Source organism: Falco biarmicus, chromosome 6 (genome assembly GCF_023638135.1).
Source record: "Falco biarmicus isolate bFalBia1 chromosome 6, bFalBia1.pri, whole genome shotgun sequence".
Taxonomy (NCBI): domain Eukaryota; kingdom Metazoa; phylum Chordata; class Aves; order Falconiformes; family Falconidae; genus Falco; species Falco biarmicus.
This window is the reverse complement of record NC_079293.1, coordinates 56,706,975-56,724,636: the sequence shown is the minus strand read 5'-3', so window position 1 is coordinate 56,724,636 and position 17,662 is coordinate 56,706,975. Positions and strand designations below refer to the sequence as shown.

Sequence of the window (17,662 nt, the reverse complement as noted above, 5' to 3'; positions counted from 1 at the left end):
AAAAAATTCTTCTAGAGCATTTCATCTTGCCCTAATAATAAAAGGCAGAAAAGGACAAAGAGAAAGTTAAAGTGGCTGCATAATTCTCAGTATTACTTTTTATCAACATAGGCATTGTTGGTGGGAGACGGAGTGTCAGGAAAAAATCCAGACATCATACAATGCTTCACAGCAGAAATTACTTAACAATACACCTTACTAGTGATGAATTGACGAGTTCGGTCTTTTAAGTCCCTGACTCGTCAAGGCCACAAATTTGGAGGTTAATTGGTTTCCAATTTTTGAATTGCGGAGATTTTAGTAAACTTTTTGATAATGATGTAATACTGCACTACTAAACTTTTCCTTTTATTTACTTTCACTTAGGGGTAATCTGGAAACCCCTAGCAGAGCACAATTCATTACTCAATCTTTTCAGAACCTGTATAATGAAATAAAGTATTATCAACTTCTGTTTTCCTTTAAGCATCTTCTTCAAGCATGTATCACTGATCTCTGCCATAACCCTCTTTCATTCATTTCACTTTTCACGTGAATAAAAACATATTTTAAGACAAGCTGAGTGGAAGAGTGTATCATTGCCAACTCCTTGATAACATGATATTCACAGTTTTTCTCAGAAAGGGATGGGATCTTGCAGAAGCTGACAAAAATATGACAAAATCTGAGGTTCTTACATAACAATTATGCTTTCCAACTATATACAAAAATCCTAAAAAAAAAGAAGCCTTGACAAAAGGAACCATCCAGAACTTCTCTATTTACACACCGTGATTTAAGTCAATCTTCTGTTTCTGAAAAAGGGAAGTGAATTAAGCACACCAAGGTGGCTGATTAGCAATAGTGTGTTTTATACTTCACTGCCTGACAGTGCCTGCTGTATGATGGGGAGGGGAATGCTACAGGCTTTTCACAATCTTGGTAATCAAGGTTAATATAAAATTTGCATACCACCTTGTTGATGAGTAGAATGTTTCCTAGAAAAGCACTGAGGTTAGTCACATATATTTCATCAGAAATTAAGCACTGGCTAAAAATTTTGCATATTTATTTCAGAGTAACTATGAGTTTACAGTCAGTCACTTTTCCACCTGAGACTCTCAGGTAATTAAAGATAATTTATAACATGGACTCATACAGCACATTAACTCCAAACCTTTCACTGCCTCTGGAAATGCCACAGACCTACTAAAGTTTTGTCATCTCACCCTGAAGATAACGACTACCTTGCAGAGAATAAAGTCAAAATGCTCATTAGCTTCATTGACACTACATTACTCAGAAGAAAGAAAACTGAACACTTGCATGTATAGCCATGCAGTTCCTTACAATACTCCAGTGCATCAAGTATGACATTTCTACCTTAGTTTTAAGTTCAGATCATACATTTAACAAAGGAAATCCAGAAAACAGCAGAACAAAATAAAGTTGTTCACAGACTGTAATATAACAGAAAGCAAAGCAGTGGAAAAGACAGTGTTGAAAACTTAAACAAAGGAAAAGGAAAGGAGCAAACTTAGAAAAGCATGTTATTTCTGAAGAGCTACATTACAGCTAAAAGTTGCCTTTTAGACATACAAGCCATTTAGCTTCAAAGTCCTGCAATATCATTTTCTTCAGCACAGTACTAAGGATAGATCAATTTAAGTGATTGCTCAGACTCCATAGGTTCCTTAGCCTGTGAAATCCAAGGTGTCCAAAGTCATTTCTTCTATGCCCCTGGAATGCTGGGATGGTGTTCTCAGTGTTCTCTGCTTGCAACGGAGGAATATGGCTTGGGTCACTGATTTAGACAAGGTTGACAGCTTTTACCTGATTAAAAATAATCTCTGCTATTTCTAATTGTAAAAAAATTTTGATACTAATGTATTATATTTCACCTTTTTTAATGTAGCAGACCCCAAAACAAATTATCTCCAAAACAGGGTAAGAAAAATTGAATCCACCAATCTAGGAAAAATATTATATACATCTCCATATGACAATGTAAAAGTTCTTAAGAAAAAAAGAAAGGCAAGAAAAAAAAACAAGGGGGGGGGGGGGGGGGGGAGACACAACAGACAGGGGAGAAGACAACAGCTTGTATCACCAACATTTCTTTGCTCTCCCACCACCATCATTCCCCTATCCCTCAGGAACTTCCTGTGCGCATAAATGAACAAACTGGATGGGAAAAAAAAACACATTGTGGCCAACCTGCAGGACATACCTTACTGAAACAATGTCACAGCCCAGAACTAACAGGCAAAACCAGCACTGTTTCTAAGAAACAAGAGTGAGCTTCCATGAAATCTCCAATACTTACGGTGGGACTGGAAACCTGGAAGCTGGCACCTCAGCCATGAGGGGGCCTGTCTGAGCAATGCTCACTTTGACTCTGTGCACTATGATTTTCCAGTTTGAAGACTGGAACAAGACAGTATTTGTAGCAGTCCCTTGAGAGCTGCAAGTGCTTTGTGATCTACAAAACTAAATTATTAAAATGTGGCTGCTAATCACTCTGTTGGAACTTAAAATTTTTCTTTGTCCTTAGCGAATTGACAAACATCTCAGAAGAAATTAGACAGAAATGTGACAGATATGCTTGCACATTTCCATGTTTATCCTAACAGTTTAAAAAAAAAAAAAAAAAGATGGAGATGGTGTTTTGTTTGTACTAACAAGTCTTAGAGAAGCAATAAGAAAGTTCATTATAAAAAAAGCATTTATCTGACTAAGTCTTCAGAAGATTTTCTTTCATTATACATTTTATTGATTAAGTGCTGTCTAGCAAGTAACAGTCAGGAGAACACTTTGGGGTTTACAAAGCATTTCTGACAAGAAAGCAACATCATTCCTATTTGGAGATATTTCCAAAGGGTTCCAATTTTCAAGCATTAGTGATACCGGTAAGCAACAAGACAGTCAAAAGTGCTTTTAACTGGTGAAAACTATGAGGGAAAGATGGAGAAAGACAGAAAGAAATGGATGTATAAGCCCTTTCATCGTGTACTAATGATCTAGGTACAAAATAGGTTATAAATTGTCACCTTAAGTTCTTAAAAGCCACAAAGTATTCTCAAAGGAGTTATTCCCAAAAGGAGTGGTAAAGAATGATGCACCTATACAAGGAGCATTTTGGTGACTTATACTACCTACCAAACACAAACTGTTCCAAGTTTAAGGGGGAAGAAAAAAAAGCTGTCTCAGTTGAATAAATATTAACTTAGCTTTCTTTAATTATAAAGCTAGCCAATCTTTTCCTAAGACATTTTACTGCCTTCTGGTTTTAAAGAGCTTCTTTGCATTTTTGTGGTGCTACATAGTGTTTCAAGGTTACAGGCCATATACAATCAAGGACATTTGTCTTGTAAATAGGCAGTGAGATGTTGGGAGGATGGGTTTTTCTTCTTAAGTTGGCCTGTAACTCAGTTCTATCAAGTTCACACAGGTTGTACATACTTTCTGTGTTTTCCGCTAGCATTTAACTTGTTCCATTCCTTTCTTAGCTATTACCAACTGACTAAACCAAACCTAATCCCCTGCTTTCCCAACTTTTCTGCATGCAGGTTGTTTACAGCCTCATGTCTGCAAGTTTAGAAGTGATCTGATATCCAAAAAGGCAACAAATCCTCTTATTTCTCAAGAAATATTTAGTACTTTATCCGACATATGTACACACCATTATTGATTCTTCAATCAGCCTACCATACTCCTGTAGTACTTCTATTACATTTTTCAGACCTTTCATAAAGGAAAATAACCTTCCAAAATCTTTGAGCAATTCAAACTTTTATGAAACCTGTAAATTATCAATATTAAAATAAAGAACAGATTAATTACCCAAATGAGGATTCACAATTCAGCAAGAAAATTATTTGGCTTCCTAGAGTCTTCTGTTAGTTTTTTAAATTGTTATGCATCATTAGCCTTTCTGAACTGATAAAAACTTCTGTGTGGTGCAGTTCACCGTTCTTACTTTGATATACTTTAAAGTGTAACCATCACTCCTATCAAGCCTGTATACTAGTCAGCCTATTTTTTTAAACTACAGAGCACTGTTACTGCATAATGACATTTCAGAGAGCCATAAAGAAACCAAATAATTAATTTTTTACAAGTTTGAGATTTATAGTTCCAAGTCAGAGTTTCTTTACCAGTTTCTGCTCAAAGGCTACAAAAAACAGAGTGGTGTAACAAAAAACCAAAACTGGAAAGCCCATGGTGCACATTGCAAAGTGGACCGCATGCTTGATTAAGCAAGGATGTGACCCTGTGGGAGCAAAAAAAAAATTGCTGGAGGGAAACACAAAAAATAGGATATAAGGGACTTTTGCGACACAGTGTTCAAAAACAAACAAACAAAAAACTTCACACAAGCCCAAACCCCAAATTCAAAAAGGATGACATAGGTAGCAAGGGAAGTGACAGAGCCAGAAAGGAAGAGACAGCCTTCAGCAGTTGGATAACTCCTACTGTGCAAAGCAGGAAAGAACAGGGAAATGAAAAGAAGCATTAGACAAAACAATGCATCTAGACAGGAATAAGCATCCTGTAACTCATCAAAATAAATTGATGAGTTATAATAGTAACCAACACAGACAACAGAGACACAAAACTCCCAGCCAGTTACAAAGTTTAAACACAAGTCCCAAATATTTTTTCCTTTGAAGCAAACTTAAAGCAGGTCAAACCTGGCAATATTTCCAACACAGTGATAAAAAAAAGATTCCAGAATTAACAAGGATCAAAATCAAATCATAACCTTGATCACAAGGGATTCTCTAATGAAACCCTATTGCTCAACAGTTCATCCACATGTTAAAACAAGCAGAATAGAAGATGCAGATGCCTTGCTGGCAGGAGAGAAAAGACAGATTGTATCATTACAGGGCTGCCAAAACTCCCCAAGTGCAAAATATGACAATTGAAGAATTGCAGGCCCTATGCTTGGAGAAACCCACAGGAATGGTCCTAACATTGAACTGACATTAGAATTTCAAGTCATATATACTGTAGACACTAGAAGTTTAAATCATTCCCCACCCCCACAAAAAAAAAAAAAACCCAAAACAAAAAAAAACCAACAAAACCCCCAAACAAAGAAAAAAAAGAAAAAAAAGAAGGAAAAAAAAACCCACCACCACAAAAAATCCATGGACTACCAGGAATATAGAAAGGCACCACAGTGGTTCTGAAGTTCAAAGATTTTGAACCACGAATAGGCTTAAGGCTGGAAGCATATTCTGGGGAAGGTATGACCATGAGTTTGTCCTGTTTGTGAACTCTTCCACAAGCTTCCACTGTCATCTGCCATGAGAGACAGGATACGAAGCTAAACAAAAATTCAGCTTGATCCAGCAAAGCTACTGTAATAAACTGTACTATGTTTTGTCATAAAACAAGTATTTTTTAAAAACAGAGAGAGGAAATTTAAAAAAAAAATAATCATTCAACAGAACACAGTTAAAGAAAGGCAAGTAAATGGATTAAAAAAATAGTAATCCTGGAAGTAAAGGGAAATGTTATGTCCATCCAAAAACGCATAAACTCTTTATATACTTATTACTGTATATATAAATATATATTACAGCAACATGCAAAAACACTGTGCTAGTTTTGAACAGGAAGCAATAAAGCTTCAACAGAGCACAGCAGAACACAGAAATGCTGTTCAGAAGCTAATTAGCCTAGGTGCAGCACTTCATTAGTACTATTAACATGGCCATCCTGCTAACTTCCAAGTCACCATATGAGACTTCCTTATAATTTAACCCATGCTATGCAGCCCCCACTCATCTCCACTCTCTTCCCTCACTTACAAGTGAAGGAAATGGCAATGAAGTTGACCTGAATAACAAAGTATATGCAAACAGTTGTGCTCCACAGTGATCTTTAGCAGTGAGTTTGCTTGTACAGGCCAGGATCCAATTCCCAGTTTAGTAAAGAACCACTTCCATCTTGTTATAAAAACCAGTGCTAGCTAGCCTCATTGACCAATAGGTAGATCAAAGAGCCAAAATCATGAGCTAGAGGTCTATAGCAAAAAATTCCTATGAGAAAAATGAAAAAAAATATTTCCATGCCAAAAAAACCCTCAACTCAAAACTAACATTAGACATTAAAAAAAAAAAAAGGAATAATGAAGAGCAATATTGACTTTAAGACCTCAAAGGACCATCTAAACCCACAAAAATACTAGCCCTCTTTGTGCAAACAAGCAGGTGTGCATGAAGAGCATGCAGATTTCCCACCCTGTTTATAGAAGCAATTGTGCGCGTTATACTCAAAACAGCAAGTTCCATTAGCAGTTCTCCAGTCCTACTCCAGATTTATTTTTAATTTAAAAATAAACTCTGTTACACGTGATTTCAATATTCTGCTGGATGACCAAGCAAGGGAAAGAATGAATTTAAGTGCAGTCTATAGAGAGATAACGTGAAGGCTATAACATATGTGAAAAATGGCCATGTTGCTAAGATAAGGCCCCAACCACCAATTTCGTTGTCAAGCCCAGCCATCTGTCAGCAGAAACCTGATTTACTGCATATAATACTACTATATTTGATTACTACTGTACTGCTATAAAAGGCTCCTGTTTTTCTAAGCACACCAAAAGCTACTTTCTAGCAACATAAAAGGGTTAATAAAACACCTCCTCAGAAGCCAAGCTTTATGAAACCAAGTTTCAGAATTTTAAATCAAATTTTACCCAGTTTCAGTGTCACTGATAGATTCAATTCCTTTATAAATAAAAATATTAAAAACAGGGAAACAAAAACCGAAGAAAACCATAAAATTATAGTAAATGACATCAGTTTCACTACATAAGTAAAGCTGCTTGCAATGATATTTGGTTTTTTATGGACATTATTTTGATGGTGGACAATTGCAAAGAACTTTAGAAAAGGCACTTTACAAAACCTTCCTACAATATCACTATTCGGGAAAACCATTAATAAAGAGGCCACTTTGCTTTATTTGATAATTAGTCTGGACATCCAAACTGTTTGCAAGAACCCTAATGAACTGAAGCATCCTTAGAGAGGGGCCTGTAAGCACTAGATACAACAATGACAACACCTCATGGTGTAACAACACAGATGACTGCATCTAATCCAACTCTTCCCACTCCTATACACCAGGACAAAAATGCCTGCATGTGAGATTCATCCTTCACATCAAATACCCACTGAGCAAAACAGCTGCAGGTACCTTCTCAGGTTAATCAAACAAATCAAATAACAGCATCTAGTAATAACAAGACAATTTCTCTCTCTAAACAACAGCCCTACACTGCAGGTGGTTTTGTCCCATAGCAAGCAAACAGGAGAAAAACACATCCTGAGCAGCTGCTCATTAGGTGAGCACCATTCTGCCTGCACAGCAAATGAAGCAAATGTCATGTGGAAAAAAACCCAGAGTTTACGGTCATGTAATTATACATGGTAACACAGGCATATCCAAAAGAGGAGGGAACACAGGTACAAATTACAGTTACACAGGCAATTTATTTCTGGGAGGGTTTTTATCATTTTTTTTTATGTTCCTGGACTTTAACCTTACCATTTCTTTTAATTAGTCTTGTTTTCATCTTATTTTTTTCCTATTATACAGTAACAGGTAACTTTAAACAATCACTCCTATATAAAATATCCAATCCCAAATAATTATTTATTCTGAACAGAACACTTTAGTTAAGAACATTGGGAAAATACTCTCAGAATCGACCAAAATGAACACAAACTGTATAGGACCTCGCCGTAAACGTTATAAAGCGGTGAGAACTTATTGCAAGCTTACCTGATACTCGTTAGGCCAGAAAGTGCTGACAGCCAACTCTGCTCGAAGCCAGTCTTTGCCAGTGGAGCCAGTGACGTTCCAGATGGGATTTGCCAGCGGCCCCTTGTTCACCCTAACCAGGATGTTCAAAGTGCCTGGGTTTGCTCCATTCTTGCTGTACAGAAGGTAGCTGAAATCGATGCAGTGAGTATCATTTTCTTTCATCGTTGGAAGCTGGAGTCGAGTCTTTTCTCCAGGGTCATGGTCTGAAGAAATCACTATCATGTATGATCCTAAACAAGGAGGGAGTGGGAAAGGAAAAAAGACACACAACAGTAGTAAAGAAAAAAATAAATCCTAAGAAACTGATTGTTCACTGTGAAAAAAGATGGAATGCATAGGCTTTCATATCCCAAAACCTCAAAATCCAAGAAAATCCAGCAAGCTATAAAATATCTAGGAACAACACTGAAGCAGTATCTACAGAAGACATTACATATCTCTGAGGACCTACATAGATGTTTCCACCTACAAACTTTTCTCTCTCCTGCTTTAGGATAAGATAATTGGAAATACGATCACAGATGGACTGAATAAGAATAATGAGGAGCAAAGCATCATCATTATCCTGAGATCACTGAGGCTACAATTCTCTCAACTTGCTCCACAGGTTTCCTGAAAATGAAAAATATGGAATAATGAAGTCGACATTCTTCAATGCAGCTTTACCACACCTTCTTCTACCCAGAAAGCGAGACAGACTTGATTTTAGATACATTAGCAATAGAAATAGCTCACCTAGGACACCAAACCACATTTGTCCTGAAAAGTTGGGTTTGCTGCTCTGTTTGCCAATGGATTTGAGGGGATAACAGAAGTTTCTATAGCTGGAAGACAGCCCACCTTGTAAATTTATTTTACAAGTATACAGAAGAAAGAACAAGCTGAGCCTGTCCAGCTACAAAGGTAGAAAGCAGAAATCAGATATTTAAACAGGTTACACAGGACATAGTGATAAAACAGTTTGTCCTGCTGTTCTGCAGAATGGACTGTAAAGAAAGGGCTACCAGCTATCCCAGCCCTAGAGCAGCCCCATTTCTTCAAGAGCAACAACTCCGCACTAGGTACTACCTAACGAATGAACCCCACAGAACAAAGCTTCCAAGACAGCATGCCAAGCAAAACTTTACAAACAAGTGAGAAAACCCAACTCTGTATATAATCTGAATCCTTGCTGCAGAAAAGTTTCCTAACCTCAACTTACCTACCCTCCGCTTAACGATTTGAGCAGCTTTGTGTTGACAAATTTCCGTTCTACTTTCAGGCCTAAAGAGCACCACAATAAAGAAACATTCCTCCTGAAGAAGATTCAGATGAGATCCATCAAAAAACAGTTCAAAAATTAACTTAAATTTTACAGAAATCATAGGTCTGTGAGAACTTGCCCAAATGAGTACTCTCACAGAAGTCCTGCGAGTATGTACATGAATGAGCATTCATTGGTGCAAAAACTCTTAGGTTGCACCTAATATATTTGTATAAATTATTACCATTCTGTATATTGAGCATTGTCATTTGATTTTTAGGCAACAAGGAACTACTGTGTTCCACTATGTTCTAAACAGTTGTATTAACCATTCTGAAAATTGCTGACAAGCTGTTGCTCAGGAAAAGATGAAAATTTATGTATGTGGATTAAGTTATCTGTGTGACATGCTAATTTAGTAGTCTGTAAAGCAATTCTGTGCTAAAAAATTTATAACGCAAGAAAAGGCAACATTACAGAAAGGAAGTACAGTGCTGAGATCTTCATTTTTGATACCAATCTTAAAAAAAGGGGGTGGTGCTTAAAGAAAATTCTACTACAATGTAACATAACTAGTTCGTACTTAGAATTACATGCAGAATCCATTATTTGATTGATATTTTTATTAGAAAATTTGGCATAGGATCATCTCTTCATCATTAATACCCATTTATGAAGACACAAAGGAATCATTATACTATTTAGGTTTGCTGCTATCAGAATTCTTTAATGATTACGGTCTAGAATCAATTGATGATTTCACTATAGCTGCTCAGAAAAGCATTTGTAAACCATGTCCACTGGTGTGCCGTTTTTATGCCCCTCAACTCTACAATAAACTTGGTAGTATGCTTGTGGTGAGCTCTATCTTAATACATATGCTCTTCTAAGCACCTGATTATTCATAACTGACACACTACAGGACAGTATTTTCAATTTTTTCTTAATAAATACTACGCATATGGCAGGGGAAAGCTGCATGTCAGCAAATCAGGATTTTTTCCTAAATAATTTAGAAAACTGAAAAGGATGAGGGAAAAATTACGAAGAGTCCTTTCCACGCTGTTAGCACTGATTCTCCACAGCTGTCTACATTGCCTCGTAGCCTTTGTTAAATTTATCTTACAAACATTTTTAAGCAATACACAGAAAGAAACTGATCTTTCCCTATACAAAATAAAGTTACTTTTAACATTTCTAAAGCTAAGATCAGGAAGCTGATAAACCTCACAACTTTTTCTGAAGGGAATCTGGGGTGGGGGAAGAAAGGAACTAAATGTAAAAATTGACCTTTGCAGAACTTTTGAAATGTTTTTTCTTTCAACTTATCTTAAGATAAAACCATTGGGAAGAAAATAAAACCACAATAAATTATAACAAATGAACTAGAATTATTTCAAGATCTTGTTCCTATAGTAAGGTAATCTGCTGTAGTCTTTGGAAGCTCCAACATACATTTTTCTCTGCATCAACACATTTTATAGTACTCCACTTTTTCAGGCTCATTTTTCATCATTTAAAAATACTTAGCAGTAAATTTGCATATATCTACATGTGTTAGTCCTACAGCATTTCATTAAATGCTCCAGACAACATTCATAAACCATTTATCACAAAGCCAAAGCATCTGTTCAGCATCTCACAAACTATTTCCCTCACTCCCCTTTTTTTCTAAACTTAAAAGGCTATATCTGATGAATGTACGCAACTCCACTCCTTCCTCAGTTGTCTACCTACTCCAACAAAATCAAAAGCCAAAGCCAAAGTAAGGCGTACATCAAATTTATGTAGCTGAAAGTGACAAAAAAATATTTTCTAATAGCTTGCTTATAAAAGTAATTCTTTATTTGTAAAGAAATACTATAGGATTGAAAGAGTTAGCGAGTTTCCCCCAATTTATACATGCCTGTAATATCTTAAGCCAAAAATTTAAAACCTTAAGCAGAACTTAAACTCTAAATACTCTCCGGTGTTTTTTTGAAGCCAGTATTTCCTTTGACGTTGAAAACTATTTTGTAGTACTATGCATGTAGCACAAGTTTCTGTGCAATCTTAAAAAAAAAAAAAAAAAAAAAAGAGAGGCCTCAAAGACAAATAGTAGACATTTTAGAAAGGATAGTGTTAGAAACAAAAGCTTTATAATTAGATATCCAGCAAGGTTGAAGGTAGCATAGCATTGATAAGACTAAGCTATAAAGTTTTCACATTTGAAAGGTATTGACTGATGCTAGTTTACTTCTATAAAGTAGCACCCAGTAGAAGAAGGATCACAGTGGGGATGCACCCCTATGAAAATAAGTACTCACAGTATTAGCACCAGATATTCCTTTCACATACCAAAATACACATATTTCATAAATGTTATTAGATATGAAGTAAAAGAAATAAACCAGTGCCAGAAGATTTGCCTTTGTTTTTTAAATAATTCATTAGCTACAGAAAACAGAAACTGTGTTGATTTGAGGTAGAAAGCAATTTATAACACTATCCAAATAAACGTCAAAATATATGGGTATTAAAAACAAGACTTTCACAGGTAATGTACACTCCAAGCGTATGCAGATATGGCCACACAGAGATCCCAGGTCCCAGGTGGTCAGGCAAACATCTGACCTGTTGTCACGTACAGCTAATGCAACGCCCAGCTGACCGCGTAAAACAGGCAGAGAACATGTATGTACAAATTATGAAAAATAGGCATAACTGCGGGAGGGGTGGGGAGTGGGAAGAGGATCACACACAGGAAATAAATCTGTAATACTGTATTATTACCAAGTCAAAAGTTTTCCATTAATAGCTGTATTTAATAAAGACATTACAAAGCAGACAAGAGGCCACTTGGCAGAGCTAACCAACAACTTTGATCGTTATTATTTGTAATATGGGCAAGGTACACAATCAAGAAGTGGTGTGCAAACCTCATCAAACTTCAAGCAACAGGGAACAATCAGCCAAGTATTTAATGTTAAAACAAAGGGAAATAATGAGAGGACAGTCAGTCTTAAGCTAGACAGTAAGATATTGTTGGACTTTGCAGAAATGCAAAATATAAATGAGGGAAATGCTCACAATCTTATTAATCCCCAAGATTAACTAGCTATTTGATATTTTCAAACATTTGCTCTAAATGTTAGAGCTAAGTATTCACAGTGGCGCTCCAGGCTGGAGCAGGGGAACAGACTGAGGAGGAAAGGGCAGCAGAGAACAAGTGTCATGGATTGCCCACAGCCCCCAGTACCCATTCCCTCATGCTGTGGGCTGGAGCCAGGTGGAAATGAAGTTAATTTTCCCCCAAGTTGAGTCTGTTTTGCCTGTGACAGTAACTGGTGATACACCAAAGAAATGATCACCCTGTCTCTGCCTTGATCCCTGAGATTTTCCACCTTATTTTCTCCCCTTGTGCTGTTGAGGAAGGGAGCAAAAGAGCAGCAGGGTGGGGGTTTGGCCAAGGTCAACCCACCACAAAAGGTGATTGCCAAAAAGGTAAAGAGTAGCAGTTAGATAGTGTTAGATACTGCATATATATGTTTTATTAAATCAGTGAAGACGGCTCTGTGATTTTTTTTTCCCCATTGTTGCTGGCCTAACAGATCAAGAACAAACAGATGTATTACACTATGCACACCTGTGTTTTTTGCAGACAAGAAAAATAAAAAACAAAACCACTGACCTGTGCTCTGTTTCCACTAGGAATTTACAAGAAGTCAATGCAAGTGAGTTGCCTCGTTAAAAGCAAAAAGGGGTGGAAGGGGAGGTCTGCTTATATCTTGGGCAATGAAGAAAAAGAAACTTAACATGAAAAAGCAAAAGTACATATGGTTTTTTTTTCTTCTTACAAGGCAGAAAGGATGAATTTGCTGTAAGAAATTCAGGGTGAAATGTATCCAAACCCATTGTTTATACCTGGACAAAGAGCCAGAGCTCTTAGCTATTCTTTTCAGTCTATTTTTTCACCATGCCTAAGCACAGTCTTTAGTTACTCTGGTAGTAGGGCAGCTCCAAACGCTTCACAACTCATCAGTCATGTTTTTCTTGAAACATGCAGTTTGACACTGATGTTGCTTCACTCTCCTTTCAATAATTCCCAAAAGAGTCTTCCTTATCCTTGTGAGTTTACAATCTTTAAAATCTATAAAGCACGTTCTCTTCCCCCCAACATGTTTTAATTTTTCCTAGTTATAGTTTATCTATAATCCATCTTTAATGGATTAATCTTTAATCCAAATCAAATTCCACCTTCTCATTTTTGCTTTTCTTCTCTGAAGTGCCTGCTATTTATTTGCCAGTTAAGAGATCCTAGTATTACTCCTGATGTAAAAGGTCAATCCAATTCTCTCCTGCACAGAATAGAAACATCAGAGTATGAAACAGCTAAACAGCACTGCTTCCTATGCCCTTACCCAGCTCATGTCAAGCATTTAACTTTAGGATCTGATTTTCAGGGAAATTTTGATGCCTATTCAGCGCTTATTCATGAACTCGCTAAAAGTAAACACAAGACAGACTTTTCCTTAGCCTTATTATTAAATATATCTTTATAACCCTCCCAGCTTTCACCATGTGTTGTTTATTTTGATAAGCATTGCATTTGATGTCCTAGCTCAGTGGCAAGGACAGATCATTTCAGAATAAATTAAATCCTTAACTAATTAGTTGTGAAAAGCCTTAGTTTTTATCCCCTACTGAAAACCACGCTTATCATCTAGCAGTTAATTGCAGGTAAGAAATCATGCTAAGATTTTTTAAAAATTAATAATCCTTAAATAAAATATGCCTGCTGTAATATATCAATGTGGCAGATCAGTTTCCCAATAAAATTATTTTCTCTCACTTCCTTGCTCCCTGAAAAACAGGTTTCTATTTGAAGTGTGAAACTTGCAATTTTCAGCAGGCTGGTCTTCAGCTCCTGCAAATCTTCTTTTCTCCAAAGTAGTACTTACTGTCAAACCATCTCCTTTTTGAGTGCACACTGTGGTAACTTCTCTGCCTGTAGGTATGCTCCTTCAGTTACTAGGGCACAATCATGTCACCTTCAGGTGGAGGGGGCGGGAGGAAGAATTCAGCAAGTTCTTAATTTTATATGCAACTAGATTTATGGCTACAGAAGTGGCTTCAACTTCATGGTTTGCTGATGGGGGAAAAAACTCCAATACACGACCCGCTGCAGAAGGGAGTAATATGAAAATGCTTAAATAGATTCATAGAAAAAGATCATGGAAAAAGAAGTCTTCCCCATAAAGTTAAAAGAAGGGGTTGTGTTTACTTCATGACAACTGTCAATGGCATGAGGTGGAGAGTCAAGGTACTTAAGTGCATTATCCTAAAGCTTAGGGCTATATAATCTTTTTATTTAATTTTTTCACAACTATGTAATGTTATAGTCCCCAATTAGGTTTCAGGCAACCTTTATGGAGACAGTGGGCAATAAACTGGCACCAAAACACAGAAATAAGCTTGAAACTGGTAGTAGACCGCAAGCAGAAAAAGTTCAGAAACATCTATATTAACTCACAGAAAATTTACTTTCTCCACACACTAGTATCTATGCTTATTTTGTTCTTCAGAGAACACTGATCATTTCACAGAGGGCACTTTGCATGTATTTCTGTAATTTGCAAGAAGGCAAAAAGTAAAGGCTTATGATAAAACCTCAAAAGCTATTATTTTTTTCTTCTTGCAGGAAGGATATTATTAAAAAAAAATAAAAAGAGAAAGAAAAAAACCCCAATGAGTAAATTAAATATACTCAAAGTAAAACTCCATCTGTTTGGGTTAAAACAAACAAAAAAAAAAAACTAAAAAAACAACCAACCAAAAAAACCCACACACCAACACTTCACCATTATACCCTCCTCCTCTTCCTTTCTCCTTCCATTACCCAACACATAGTGAACATCTGCCACCCTAGGACAGATTAAAAACAGTATCAAAGAAATTATGAAGAAAAACTAGAGACAACATTAAGCTTTCCAATTTTAGTGCCCTGCCCCATCAGTTCAGTTTCACACCTTAAGGAATATATCTAGAACTTAAACACAAAGACACTATAATCCCACTTAAAATGCATTACTCCATACATGTACAAAACATGCAATATCATTCTTGTCTGGTTTCTTTGACAGTCAGCTGCCTTCATTTAAAAAACTTCCAAAATAACATTACTGGTATTAACAACAACACAGTTCTCCAAAATCTCTCTAAATGGCTACAATTCAGAGGTGTCTTTCCACACACTTCACTTGCTTGCAGTATTATTCCCTACACAAGACTCAAATTGTTGAAGGCTTGTTTCAGTTCCTTTAGAAACTGTCAAAATGAAAGAAGGAAAAAATAAGGATCACCAATTTCAACTTCCCTGCATATTTCATTGCCAGTGCAACACAACTCAAATGCAAGACAGACAAGTCTGAATTTACTACAAAGATTAAAAAAACCAACAAACACAACATGAAGACATGTGAATCTTTTCTTGAGAACGGAAGGCGCTTTTTTTCTACTTCCCTTAGAGAATGAGAATTATTAGAATAACCAACCCCAAACAGGCCATTTAAGCTACATCACGTAAATAAAGGCGAGTACTTACTCATTCAGTCAGAAACTCAGCCTAATGGACTGCAATAGCTCATTAGTTTTGCACAGACACTGCAATCATCTGACAAGAAAAGGTGTCCTGCCTTCCAGCTCGTACTTGATGATGCCAAAAGCACTACTCTCCAGCAAGGTCAAGTAACTGGGATTCCCCCAGTTTTCACATCCATGGAAGTCAAGCAACAGGGAGACAGCTTGACAAGGCAGCACAGGATAAGACCAATGTAGGCAAGGTAAATAAAAGCAGCACCAGGTCAGCCACAGAATTAGTATCACAGGTGCCACAACAGTTCACTTTTTTCACATAATTCACAATTATGATACTACTGGCATACTATTATCACTCATGACTTGTCTATTCTGTAACAACAAAATGTTTACCGATTAAAAGGGAAAAAAGGGAAAGAAAAAACCCAAAACCCCACGCTTCAAAGGTATGCTACTATTTGGAACAAAATTTATTAATAAAGTTTTGACTGAAAATCATTCCTCAGGCTATAAGCAGCTACAAAAGTTCTGCTCCCCTTATCAACATTTTACATATGAATAAACATGAAAAATACACACTTTTGAAGTGTTTGAATTTCTGGTTTTCTTATACATAATGGCAGCTTCCTGTGGATTTGTTTGTACTGATGCAGATAAAGAAAACTATGAGAGAGAAGTTTCTGAGTAGGATAATTTAAGTCTTTTCACCCTGTTTTTTTCTTTTGATAGATCTTTAGCAAATACATAGGCTTTAAGCACTCCAAAATCTGAGACAGAAAAACGTCAGCAACCAAAATTTGTAATGCAAGTTTGCAGCATCTATACAAAAGAGCATTTATCTTACAGTGTGCTCCTTTGAACAGTCTCTTCCAAAAAAGTATTCAGAAAATGACATTTGATACGGTGCATCAGGCAAGTTTACGAAAGGACAATGTTACTGAAAAGTAAGCTGCATTTAAGTAACCAAAAGGCACATAGAATCATTTCATATTTTTGGGAGAATTAATCAAGGCACTCGGTCATGCATTTGTAACATCAGCATCTGTGAATGGATGGCTAAGATGAAAGTAACAGCAGCTTCAAGCCATCTGAAATGTTGTTGTAAACTCGTAAATATTGCACAAGTGGTGGCACAGCAACTCTATGACACTTAAATCACCCAAGGGGCTGTTTTTTGCTGCCCAAAAAGCAGCATATATTGGTCAGCTATCTGTCTGGAAGAAAATGTGTATTTTAAGCAAAACTTCCAAAAAACCTACTAACTCTACAACAGTACCAACTCAATAGAAAGTTAGCCAACTGGGATATCAAATAACTGGGTCTGCACAGCCTAAAGCCAGTAAGATGTTCCAATGTGCAGCTGCTCCCAGAGTGGCAGCTGACACTGCCAAACCTCATGGCATTCTGCACCTCCTGGGGAAAATTCAGTCCCATGAAGACACAGACACCTACAAACACTTGCAACAACTTCACTGTATGAAATACAGGTGCAGAAAAGAGTTGAAAGCCATTTTGCTCCACCATGGCTGTAAACTGTTCTGATTATTACTTGACTGGATAAGATGAGCCATAATGCACAGACAGACATCATCTCCCTGCACGTTAGTTTTGTTCCACCTATTTTTGTGGCAAACTTTCCAGGATGAAAGACCAATGTTAGCTGTTCTGTGTCCACCTATAGGACTACAATCACACCATATCATCACCACTACTAAACGTAAACTGATCACCCAAACAGACCTTCAGCCCAAGGGGTATTTAGATTTTTCAAATGCTGGTTAAAGGGACACACTTTTCTTTACTGAGATGGTTACAAGCAAAGATCAAATTAGCCACTTCCTCTGAAGAATATTATTTATTTGGAAATAAATTGAAATTTCAAAATAATATATGTATTCTAAAGGTAGACAGTCTTATAGAAAATATAAGTGCTGAGCATTTGCGTAAGCCTTCGGTGTAACGTGTGTTTGCTGTGGTGCACAAAAGCAAGTTCATGGAGTTCACGTTCACCAATGTCAG

At 36.7% G+C, this 17,662-nt stretch overlaps 1 protein-coding gene across 6 annotated transcripts in view; it reads right to left on the bottom strand.

Moving 5' to 3' along the window:
* PTPRK (protein tyrosine phosphatase receptor type K) overlaps positions 1 to 17,662 on the bottom strand; it is a 412,154-nt gene that overhangs the window by 264,449 nt on the left and 130,043 nt on the right. For all 6 annotated transcript variants that reach the window (XM_056343552.1, XM_056343554.1, XM_056343553.1 and 3 more), the window contains exon 3: positions 7,783 to 8,054. In XM_056343552.1, coding sequence (XP_056199527.1) covers positions 7,783 to 8,054 — 272 coding nt within the window. The remainder of the gene's footprint in view (positions 1 to 7,782; positions 8,055 to 17,662) is intronic.